This window comes from Lingula anatina, chromosome 3 (assembly GCF_051362555.1).
Source record: "Lingula anatina isolate TDL-2025a chromosome 3, LinAna3.0, whole genome shotgun sequence".
In the NCBI taxonomy this organism is placed as follows: Eukaryota; Metazoa; Brachiopoda; class Lingulata; order Lingulida; family Lingulidae; genus Lingula; species Lingula anatina.
This window is the reverse complement of record NC_141769.1, coordinates 5540294-5553717: the sequence shown is the minus strand read 5'-3', so window position 1 is coordinate 5553717 and position 13424 is coordinate 5540294. Positions and strand designations below refer to the sequence as shown.

The following is a 13424-nucleotide window of genomic DNA, read 5'->3' as shown; positions in this document are numbered from 1 at the left end:
ACTTGACCTGTGTATTATGAATATTCATCAGTTCTGCAAGTTTCAAGTCAAAAGGTAAAATGGTTTTCCACTTATCGTGTTATCGGTGCTGCATATATGCTGAAAAAAGTGAAAAAACAGCATAAATTCCCTAAAAGTGACACGATCATGCTGATTTTCGAACTTGACCTGTGTATTATGAATATTCATCAGTTCTGCAAGTTTCAAGTCAAAAGGTAAAATGGTTTTCCACTTATCGTGTTATCAGTAAAAGTGCACGGCGACGGCAACGACGGCGACGACAGACGCAGATGATGGATATATGTACAGACACATCTGTGTCTGTACGTAATAATGGTCTGCATGTAGTAGATCACACTTTTTCTGTTTATTACAGATGTGGAGTAGAGTTATTTGGGAGGAGGACAATGTGGAGGTAGAGGAGGTTATCCCTTCCCACTGGGTGGTGGATGATGCGGTTCTGTGGCCGCCTAACGTTACTAACCTTGGTGCCATGAGAGCAATTACAGAAAGATGGGTACCTGAAAATACTTGGATCAAGTACCCTCTCGTGCGGGTAAAGAAATCATCTGGTCAGTACAGAATTCTGTTTAATCTTCACACACTACTAATGCTTTAGCTTCATAAACAATATCATTTATATGTTTGCAAAAGATCTAGTTTGTGCCATTTGAAAATTTTCTCCGTCTTTAATATTAAGAAAATTGCAGAGTTATTACATTTCATACCTGGCAATATTAATTAGTAAAGGTAGTATACTACATGTATGCAGGGTTTTGGAATTATCCATTGGCAAAGGGACATGTTAATGAGCAGATTTCTCTCTCCTGCCTATGCCCGTAGCTAGTCTACATTGACTATGAATTCAGAATATTTTCAGTACTGTAAAATAATACTGCACTTTTCATTTTTATAAATAAGATTGCTTGACCAAAGCAGAAAGTTACGTTAGATACATGCATAAGATGGAACAAAAGATATGATAATAATATATTTTAATTATACAGACAACAAGAAAGATTGCGAGACAGTTAACATTACCTGCACCGAAGATACTGATGAAGAAGACTTAGGAGTTTTTAGGAAGAGAATCCCCAAGAAAAAAACCTTTGGATCAGAATTCACCACGGGGGGCAGTAGTAGCGGTAAGAGTGCTAATAAGAAATTGCTTAATAAGAAATTCAGTATGCAATGTTAAGAAGCACCATCTTTTAAACATTTTTGCCAAAGGTAAAAGATAGAAAAACTGATGCCTCGTAATGTATATTGGCATTTTAGAGGCAGCTAACATGGACAGAAGGGTTCCTCCTAGAACAATAAGCCCACCACCAAGGAGCCCAACGCCCCCTGACAGGAGCGTGCCTGTTGGTAGACGTAGCAGAAGCAGTGACCGTGTTGGTAGACGTAGCAGAAGCAGTGACCGGTTTGGTAGACGTAGCAGAAGCAGTGACCGTGTTGGTAGACGTAGCAGAAGCAGTGACCGTGTTGGTAGACGTAGCAGAAGCAGTGACCGTGTTGGTAGACGTAGCAGAAGCAGTGACCGTGTTGGTAGACGTAGCAGAAGCAGTGACCGTGTTGGTAGACGTAGCAGAAGCAGTGACCGTGTTGGTAGACGTAGCAGAAGCAGGGACCGTGTTGGTAGACGTAGCAGAAGCAGTGACCGCATGGCTCAGAGAAGCATGAGTATGAGTCGAGGGGGTCATCATAGCAGAAGTAGCCCAATACCAAGGAGATCGACATTTCCAATGTCCGAAGAGCGTATGTACTTTTTTTTTCAATTTCATGACAAAATCTGTATATGTCAACCCCCAAGAGTGAACCTTTTTTTTTTTTTTTTTGCAGAAGGCATACATGAAGTTGTCATTTATTATTCTCAAATGTTAGAATTAGGTTAATGCCATATATAGAACTTGATATAATAATTAGGGAATATGAAACTAATCTTAACATAATGCACAGGTTCTTTCTTTGACACTAATTTTCATTTTGTTAAGTCAAAATTTAAACACTTACTTATGGAGACTTTGCAATAGGGTGAATTTGAATGAATATTTGAGACAGGCAATGACTAGAAAGGGCAAAAATAGCAATTTACCTAAGGAAAAATTTTATGTAAGTTTCAGTGCCTAATTGTACCCTGTAACATAGGATGAGGACAAATTTGTTAATTCCTCAATTGTCTTTTTTGTATATGTAGTGTAAATTTTTTCCACAGGTTTTCAGAGAAGAGTATTATACATATTAGCAGAAATAAGAGATCTAATGAAGAAAAATCAATCTAATAACAACACAGAGATGAGAACAATGCAAATGCAACAACATGATACCATGGATTCCTTCAGTGAATTTGATAATGCATTGAAGGACAAAGAAGAATATGAAATTTGTGTAAGTATACTACTTTTCTGTTCAAATTATGTCCATGCTATGTATCATTGATCAGGTGGACTTGATAAAAATGATGAGAATGATATGGAGTAACATCAGGATCAGTATAACTACAACTTGAAAACTACTTAAATCTTTCACTGAATTGAATCATTCTTCACTTGCTTTAATAATAATCACCACCGTCTTTGTGTTGTACTGATTTGATCCAACAAGCCAAATCTGTGAGAGGAAGATGCATTTTTTATTTTGAACATTAGCCTCACAAATGCTTATTTGTGTACATACTTATAACAGTTAAAGTTCATCACATTTCAGTTAATTTTAGGCAGAAAATGGCAACATAATCAGTGAACTTCATGCTAGTACTTATGGTTTTTATTTGATTCAATTATTTCAAACAAGTACATGTAGCTAAAAATTTAAAAGATTTACTCTTTCAAAACTCAAATATGAAGATTTTTTCCCTTTTTTATTAGTTCATGCAATATGGATCAATGTTACATATGTATGTCTCTGTCCATCTTGTGACTGTGGGCATTTCATATATAACATCAGTACCTAAAATTACCAAAAAAAAGCATGTTTTGCTGTTTGATGCCTGTATATTTGCAAGTTTTGTCACACAGTTTCAATAATATAATTACAAAAACTAGTTATTATTTTATGATAATGACATTTATTTTTTCCATTTGATAGAAAGCCACAGTTGCTGCAATAGGAGGGATTAACATGTGTGATCACACTAAGAAGGCCATGCAAAGGTAGGACAAATACTTATATATATGCATTTACTTAATTTTTTCCTGTGTTTAATGTGTAAAATACATTTCATTATCTGAAACCTAGAACTCGGGTATAAGAAATGATCAAACCTTTATGAAATGATAACTAATACTTTTACACTTGACACATTTCTGTCCATGTTAGTAAATTAATTACATTAAAAAGTCGAACCTACACATGTGTATAGCTACGTTATACTGGTTCGTTTGGCAGTAAAAACCTTTTTATCAGAATTTTAAAAATAAGTGCAGGTTATTATTCCAATTTTTTGGACTTTTCTTGATCAAATCAAGACATTTCTGATTTTATTCAATATATCCTTTATTTTATAAATATTATTTGTAGGTGTATGACAAACAGAATCATGTCTACGATGAATTTCTCAGGAAAGAAAAATAAATTTCCTTTTGGGCACACCAACTTTTGTAGGGTGATCAAAGGTAATTAAATTAATGTTGCATTGTGTTTTACATTTACTGCTGTAATTTGTGCCCGATTTGATTTTTGTAATAAACTTATCAGCTTTCTATCAGCTACAATTTGGGCAGCTAAGCCTAAAAAAATAGTTCTTACATTTTGCACCCTAGTTGGAATTTAACACCCAATCTTAACCTCATTCTTAGAATCCCTCAATGAGCTATGATAGGCACACCTGCCAGCATACGTTCGATACATAAATGCTTACATTTCTACTTCACTTTTTTTTCCAGATGTCATGATGTCAAAATATAGATCTACAGAAAAGGAAGTCTCTGACAGCATTGTATCTAAAATGGGCACCAGAAAGAAAAGATGGAGGAGGAAGAAAGTAGCAATTGGGAAGTTGAACTATTATTTTTGTGAAGGACGTTGCTAGAATGCTTACAGTTATATCTCTAAACTGTAGAGTTCATCAGATTGCACTCATATCTGTCGTGTGTATAAGCACCTCATCTTCTACGTCTTGTTGCACAAAAGTCGACAAACATTTATCAAAGCAACCACGACAGCCATTTCTATCTCTCTAACTTAACTGCACATGCGTCAAGATGTAAGAATCTGCTCCGATCGCAGCCAGTAACTCACTCACTCTACAATTTGGTTCTGTTGTCATACGTACTGTATACAGTGTTTTGACAAGATATGTTGCTTGACATTTAACTTCCATAGCCCTTTTTTGAATTTGTAGTAGTGAAAGGGACATGGGGTTTGATATGAGACATGAGGTTTTATGCTGGGGTACCATACATAATTATTTTTTCAGAGTTTGTAGACAGCATGCAAGTTGAATTGAAACAGTTAATTACTGCATGGTTAATTATTTATAATTTTGTTATAATGAACTCTCCGTCATCTAAAAAACAATGTTTTTTCATTCATTATTCAAGATTTATTTATTACAGAATTATAGCGATTATGATTATTGTACCACCAGCGTTAGCGCTGGCGGTACACATGGTTTCGGTCCTGTCCGGATCGTTCCGCCGGCTCCGCCGGCTCCGTTGGCTCCGCCGGCTCCGCCGGACGGCTACCGTTACCGCTTCTCCTCCTAGACGGTAAGGGCCCCCGTACCCATCTCATGGATTTAGGTCACCCATAATCTCAACTCGTTCCACGTAAAATTTGGGCTTTGTCGGTATTGGGGTCTGGGTGTGGCACTCATTGCAATGCACCCTTGTCTAAAAATGGCAAAATTAAATGCTAATTATCTACCCTACGGAAGGAGTTATGGGAAAAATTTCTATAGACGGCTTTCCAAAAGTCATATGTGTAGATTTCAAATATACCCTTCGATTTGACCTTTGACCTTTACTTCAAGGTCAAATGGGCCAAAATTTTCAAAAAAATGAAATTTTTTACGAAAAAAATTTTTTTTGCCCTGTTATTCAGACACCACACAGACTTAACCAATAATATTATTGGAAGGTGTTACCCTTCAGGTCATCTTTCATCTCCATGAATTTGGGGTCAATCGGTGCATTTTCACGGGAGTAGCGGCCATAAGATACCGAAACTGAAAACTGTCTCTAATTCGGGAACCGTTAATGCTAGAGACCCATTCTTTTTTGCATTTTGTAGAGCATGTAAAGCCCAACACTGGAAGTGGTCTCGTTTTTTTTGTATTCCATACGGTTTTCGAGTTACGCTGTATCAAAAAGTACATATTGGTGGTAAAAGCAAAATGTGCAGTACGGTAATGGATAATAAATTTTGAACTCTGGAAAAAAAAACATAAGGCTTGGCAAAGCAGACAACTTGTGTTCAAAAATGACATTACTTCATCAAATTTGAACTTCTGAAACTTCAGAGCACCTCCTATTTCAAGAATTTTGACCAAAATGACATTTTCTTTATTTTAATTAATTTTTTCTGTACGAAATTTAAGGCACATTATGGTAGCTCCAAAATTATAACATTTAGTCCCTTATATCTCCAAAACTGGCAGAGATAGGTCCATAGTTACTATTGAAGTTGAATAGGAAGTCATATACTGGCAATCTTACTATGACCTTGAAAGTGACCTTTGACCTACTTTTCACCATGAACTGAACTTTGCAAATTTTTCTTCCCTTTTATCTCCAAAACTGGCAGAGATAGGTCCATAGTTACTATTGAAGTTGAATAGGAAGTCATATACTGGCAATCTTACTATGACCTTGAAAGTGACCTTTGACCTACTTTTCACCATGAACTGAACTTTGCAAATTTTTCTTCCCTTTTATCTCCAAAACTGGCAGAGATAGGTCCATAGTTACTATTGAACTTGAATAGGAAGTCATATACTGGCAATCTAAATGTGACCTTAAAATTGACCTTTGACCTACTTTTCCCCATAAACTGAACTTTGCAAAATTTGCTTCCCTTTTATCTCCAAAACTGGCAGAGATAGGTCTATAGTTACTATTGAACTTGAATAGGAAGTCATATACTGGCAATCTAAATGTGACCTTAAAATTGACCTTTGACCTACTTTACACCATGAACTGAATTTTGCAAATTTTGCTTTCCTTTTATCTCCAAAACTGGCTGAGATAGGTTCGTAGTTACTATTGAACTTGAATAGGAAGTCATATACAGGCAATCTAAATGTGACCTTAAAATTGACCTTTGACCTACTTTACACAATGAACTGAATTTTGCAAATTTTGCTTTCCTTTTATCTCCAAAACTGGCTGAGATAGGTCCGTAGTTACTATTGAACTTGAATAGGAAGTCATATACTGGCAATCTAAATGTGACCTCAAAATTGACCTTTGACCTACTTTTCACCATAAACTGAACTTTGCAAATTTTGCTTCCCTTTTATCTCCAAAACTGGCAGAGATAGGTCCATAGTTACTATTGAACATGAATAGGAAGTCATATACTGGCAATCTAAATGTGACTTTGAAATTGACCTTTGACCTACTTTTCACCATGAACTGAATTTTGCAAATTTTGCTTCCCTTTTATCTCCAAAACTGGCTGAAATAGGTCCATAGTTACTATTGAACTTGAATAGGAAGTCATATACTGGCAATCTAAATGTGACCTTGAAATTGACCTTTGACCTACTTTTCACCATGAACTGAATTTTGCAAATTTTGCTTCCCTTTTATCTCCAAAACTGGCTGAGATAGGTCCATAGTTACTATTGAACTTGAATAGGAAGTCATATACTGGCAATCTAAATGTGACCTTGAAATTGACCTTTGACCTACTTTTCACCATGAACTGAATTTTGCAAATTTTGCTTTCCTTTTATCTCCAAAACTGGCAGAGATAGGTCCATAGTTACTATTGAACTTGAAAAGGAAGTCATATACTGGCAATCTAAATGTGACCTTAAAATTGACCTTTGACCTACTTTACACAATAAACTGAATTTTGCAAATTTTGCTTTCCTTTTATCTCCAAAACTGGCTGAGATAGGTCCGTAGTTACTATTGAACTTGAATAGGAAGTCATATACTGGCATTATAAATATGACATTAAAATTGACCTTTGTCCTACTTTTCACCATAAACTGAACTTTGCAAATTTTGCTTCCCTTTTATCTCCAAAACTGGCAGAGATAGGTCCATAGTTACTATTGAACTTGAATAGAAAGTCATATACTGGCAATCTAAATGTGACCTTGAAATTGACCTTTGACCTACTTTTTATCATGAACTGAACTCTGCTAATTTCTTTCTCTTTTAACTTCAAACTTGACAGAGATAGGTCCATAGTTACTCTTGAACTTGAATAGGAAGTCATATACTGGCAATTTACTGTGACCTTGAAATTGACCCTTGACCTACCTTACGAAGAACTTAAATTTGATTGTACCATATATATTTTTTGCAATAGTTTAAAAATTCTTGTTGATTGCATTTTTACAGCTTGTCAAGCACAAAACTGGTGGCTGTGTCCCTTATTTTGTGTATGTGGGGGTCTATACGAATGCGCTTGCTCCAGCTGGTGGTACAATATTCGGAGGCGGTATCGCCTCTCTGATCCTCTAGTTAATGATATGTTTGAATTATAATTTACTTTAAAAATGACAATGTATAGTATAATTTAGGTTAAGGTGTGCAAAAATCTCTCCCCCCCACCATGTACATGCATAATTAATTACAATTTTTGTGTTAGTTCAGATTCGATGTGCAGCTTTGTTTTGTAAAAAAAAGTGTTGTTCTTAGTTTTTTTATTTATTATTGCTATGTTGTAAACTATGTATATTTTAACTACTTAAATTAGCAGCATTTTTCCTTTTATGCAGTGACAAAATAAAGACATTGAAAATGCTATTTGTCTCAACTTTTATTTAATGTTAAATCAAGATATAATCAATGCTAAATCAACATATATAATCAACGTTAATTGAGATTTCTAATGTTGAAACAACGTTGAACTATCAATCATGGTTCAACGTTGAATTGCCAACGTTGATTCAACGTTGACTTTTCAACGTTGATTCAACGTTGACTTTTCAACGTTGATTCAACGTTGACTTTTCAACGTTGACACAAACTTCCGTTTTCAAACATAAATTCAACGTTGATTCAACGTTGAGAATCAACGTTGATTCAACGTTGAATCAACGTTGTGTGCCTGCTGGGTTTACGACGACCTCAAAGCAGACGTTCTTATGCATTTCCAGCCAACAAAAATTGGAGAGTTAATTCTTTCGTGACACTTTTACGCAAGAGTTCCACTTCCGTCAGACGGTTTCGAGACTACGGTGAGTAACGAGAGAACTAACGACCAAACCTTACGACTGAACTTAGCAATGAGTAAACGACTGCTTCGTGAAACACCCCTCAAAAATCGCTAAGTTTGCTCGTTAGTGAGGTAGTTCAGTAGTTAGTTGTTCTAACTAACTACTGACTTGTGAAACCGGCCCCTGATCCAGATTAAGATTATTTGTGTACCGTTTCAAATCATCTATTCATTATGTGTTTTGTAATTGAAAAGCAATGTGTTCAATTATTGTGTTCAATATGATTTTTACTTTACTTTTGAACGTTGTCATTGCAAATTTGATGAATTAAAGCGCTTTTCGCTAGCGGCAAACTTGGGGAATCCCAGCTGAGGGAATCCCACAAGAGGAGCCAAATCCGATTCTTGAGCTTACGTGTCGAAGGAAACTCATTTAAAATGAGTGAATTTTCCGATGAAAACCTGAAAGAAAATGTAGGGAAACGTCTTTCTGAACAATTTTCAATATTTTCTAGAGACTTTTATGTCTAAATAATCGTTTTATCGACGCAACGGACGGTAGTGGAATACGTCGTTGTGGGTTAATCATGGACCAAACGTCACTTCCGGAAAGTTGCGTGAAAAGTAACAAGAATTCATGAATTCTTGTAACTTTTCACGCAACTTTCCGGAAGTGACGTTTGGTCCATGAAATTCAGGGGCCGTATTCTCGAAAGGTTGTAACTTACAAATTCTTGTAACTTTTCACTTAAGTCCGATCGTTCACGTAAGTTGGTATTCTCGAAGGTTTGTAAGTTACAAACTCTTGTAAATATGCACGTAAATTTACAACTGCCTCCGACCTGTTGTAAGTCGCTACAAAAAGTTGTACGCATGCGCATTTGGTGAAAAGTGGGGGAGAGAGTGTTGTCTGCGGGAATTTTATGCTCGTGTTTATTGTTGGATATTTTTGACGGCAAGTAAAATTATTAAACCATGGATCTATTATTATCAGCGAGAAAGGTTAACCTTTCGGGTATTTCAGGTTAGTTGCCTAAAATTAACGATTTAGATTAGAATAATACGTTTCTGTCGATCGCGTAATGGCAACATGGAAGTTTGGCAGGGTGTCCGAATTTTTAAATTTAAACGAAAACTTACATTTTTTAAAGAACGTGAAATTACTATTAGTGTTGTGAGAAAGCCAAGTTAATAAGCTTTTTGGCGATATAAAGCACTTAAGTTGTTACTCAAAATTAATAAATTGAGCCGCGCCTGAATTTCAGATTTTGAATCTTCCGACTTTTTTAGGATGAAGATACATGTTTAGTCAGTGAATAAATTAAAATTATACCAAAACACCAAGTTTAATAGGTGTGGTTTTGTTCGGGAGAAAATTGGCTTTCAACTGATGTATAATGTTTGCTGTCATTATATTATTTACAAAAAGTCTGTGAGATTTTGTCGTGAAGGTGTATCTAAAAATCGCCATTTTTATCGGCAATTCTTTGACCCAATTTCTTTTGGTCCTTTTCAATACATTTGATGTAAACATTACATGTCCTGCACATCACTAAGAAGTCCGTTTCAAATGCTTTAAAATGATATGCTGCACACTATGTATCAAAAAGTATCGAGAGGCTGCCAAAGGAATAGAAACGTGTGTATAAAAAGTTGCAAATGTTGACCCCCTTTTCGGCACGTCATGGTGACCTCGATCAGCTGATGACTGCATTTAAAATATGCATTAGTTTCATTAATTTTATTTTGAAGGTTTTGTAAATAATAATGAATTAGCAACATTCAGTGATGATTATACTGACTTATCATCTACTTTCGAATGATTTTAGATATTTAAACAGTATTTTAACTAATTTAAAAGGCTCGGTTTATCCGTTTAAATGAAGGAGATCCAGTTCAAATACTAAGGTAATCATCATTGAATAAATAGATGATAGATGATTTAAAACTGTTTTAAATACCCCAAAAGACTTAGTAGTAATGTGTGGGTTAGTAAAAGATTGTACATGATAATGACAATTGTAGCTGTTTTCTTGCTACTGTTTCATTTTGAAATTGATTCCATATTGCAAAATAAATTCCCTGCATTTATTTAGTACCGTGTACTTGCTGCAGTCCTAGGCAAAATAAAACCAGAATACACCTTGATTAAATCGTTTTGACCAAGGAATCACTGTATTTCATTATTAAACTTCAATTTTCCTCATGAAATAAAACATTTCAGTCTTGTCACAATAATAATTAATGTAAAAAATTAATAATCATAATAATAACAATAATAATAACTCTTAAGTTTAAATGCTTATCATTAAAAAGAAAAAGAACATACTGGAACATTTATCTTTTATGATGCCCATTGTGTCTCTTTCCCTCATATATATTGCTTATAAGGAATTATTTTGGGGTTTGTTTTGGATAAAGAATTAATTTGCATTTCTTATCACAATTGTTATGGCTAAAACTAAAATTGCATGAACTGTACAGTGAATTTCATTCTATTTTCAGGTAACTGAATTATTCAATTTGAGTAAACAAATAAAAAACATCTTATAATTATGCTTTGAAATGTATTTCAGCTGTGGCTTATAATTAGTAGTCATAAAACAAGTTGGTTTTGGGGATAATTACCACCTTTCACTTTATATTTCATTTTTTTATGAGTGATCATGGATGTTTGTATAACTTTCTATGATTAAAGTGTGCAAAGTCAAGATTCATACAGGAATTCTAAGGACAAATTCAAGGATTTTATAAGAATTTTGAGACTTTAATTCAATTGCTTTTCACAGACTCTTTAAATGCAAATGAGGGCAATGTAAAGTCACTCATAAGTGTCTATAACAAAGAAAAAAACAAGAAATATATCATTAACATTTTTTTTTTACACACTGGTGATGGAACATTAAAAAAATAGAAATTAAATGATGTCCAAAAAGGGTTATCTCCCTTCCTGTGAATTACTGTCTTCATGCATCCAGGTTAGAAACTATGTAAGATCAAATTCAAGCACTTTTCAAGGACAAAAATGATTGAATACACCTCAAATGACATAATTTTGGGTGTACACAGCAACAGAGTCATGTGTCATTAATGTATACTGTGTCACACACACACATAAATATACACACACTACTTAAAGCTTTGTCAAGGTTTTTTAAGTCTCAGCTGCATTGAAATAAGACAAGAACACTTGTAAAGAATTTACATTTCATATGACAACCTTTGGTGAAAAAATCCAGAAGGAAAGAATATTTTTTAGTTTTTAGTAAGTGTAAATTAGTAGATATGATATGAAACAAAAAATACCTGACGTTATTGAAAATGTAACTGAGTAATCAGTGACCAAATTTATTTATTTATTTATTTATTTATTTATTTATTTATTTATTTATTTATTATTACTATTATTATTAGTAGTAGTATTATGTTTTTATTTATTTACAAAATCATTTATTTTCATTTTTTTTACTGCTTATACTAGCCAACCTGTAGGTACATGTTCATTTGTACCAGTATAATGTGCATTTCATACTGACATGAAAAAAAAATACTCTTTATGCTAACAACAAAGGTGCATTGAAAAAATATTTTCACTTTTATACCAACACCCATTAATTACTCACAGTTATCAATTTTATTTGAAAGCAACATGTTCATACTAAATTGAATGTCATTTTTGAAAAATTGGGCCAACTTATTTGTGTGAATTAATTAGTGTTATTATTTATGGCTTAACATGAAAATATCATTTACTAACTCTTCATCATAAAAAAATCACAGTAAACGTGAATAGAGAAACAAATATACTCACTCATATTTAATAACAAAGTTTTTATATTAAAATAAAAATTACACTTTAATATCTAATTGAATGTACAGTACATGTATAGAGAGGAATTGTGTGAACTTATTTGTATGGCTTTGGTATCCTAAGACAGCATGAAATCAGAGTAAGTATCAAATTTGAACAATGTGGTGAGTATTTATTATAAGCTACTTACTGTAGGTAATATTCACACACGTTTTCATTGTAAATTTAATGAAATACAGCGCTTTTTGCTAGCGGCAAACTTGGGGAATCCCAGCTGGGGAATCCCACAAGAGGAGCCAAGTCCGATTTCTGAGCTCGCATGTCGGAGGAAACACATTCAAAATGAGTGAATTTTCCGACGAAAACTTGTAAGAAAATTTAAAAAAACGTCATTATGAATGATTCTCAATTTCAACAGACTTTTATGTCTAGATAAGGCCACACTTTTTTAATTTTATGGATGACATCCTGCGCGCGCACGGATTTTCGCCCGTTCTCCAAAAAAAAAAAAAAAAAAAGCCCCCCCCCCAGCCCCCAACGAAGTCGGTTGTCGCAAACGTCGTTATTGAATTTGCAAGAAAATGAGCTTTCTGCGCATGCGTATTTTCGCCATGTGGAAATGCAGCCACTTTGCTGTCAAATTCATCTCTAGGATTACTTTCAAATTACACAACAATAAAAGTCATAAAGAGAACGGGCGCCATCGTTTTGGACTGGTATGCCATTAATATTGGGCATGGAGATATCACCTTTTTACAATTGTGCGAAAGGCTGGCGGAGGCCGAAACATTTCTGTGACATTCTGTACAAAGCAGCACATTAATACCAGGTTTTCTGTAGCGAAAAAAGGGTCGACAAGGGCGTCGAGGTATTTGGTGGGCTGAAGGTCGGACAGGCCACCTGACAGTTTAGCTGCTTCGTGTGAGTTGAAGTTGACAAAATGGCATCGTCCGAAATGACCTATTATAGATTTGGTAGTATTAAGCATATCTTTGCATCATTTTTTAAACATTTCTGTGAAGTGTTCAAAATGCTTTAATATTCTGAGAATACAAATAAAGACACACTGTTTGATTGATATTTGTTTTATTGATTGCTATACCAAATGAATGCATAAAATAACCTTAAATAGATTTGGTAATATGAAGTATATCAATTTATGACTTTTTTTTACATTTCTACGAAGTATTCACAATGCTTTAATATTTTGAGAGCATGGATAAAGACATATTGTTAGTTTGATACGTGTTTCTGTGGTTAGATTTGTGTTTCCAGC

General features: G+C 34.4%; 1 protein-coding gene across 1 annotated transcript; it reads left to right on the top strand.

Moving 5' to 3' along the window:
• On the top strand, positions 1–4572 carry LOC147762819 (uncharacterized). Its single transcript, XM_087008701.1, has 7 exons — positions 1–572; positions 1008–1145; positions 1279–1758; positions 2216–2388; positions 3088–3152; positions 3520–3614; positions 3885–4572. The coding sequence occupies exons 1-7, from the start codon at positions 377–379 to the stop codon at positions 4028–4030; spliced, it is 1293 nt and encodes a 430-aa protein (XP_086864827.1). The 5' UTR covers positions 1–376; the 3' UTR covers positions 4031–4572.
• Positions 4573–13424: the final 8852 nt, after the last annotated feature.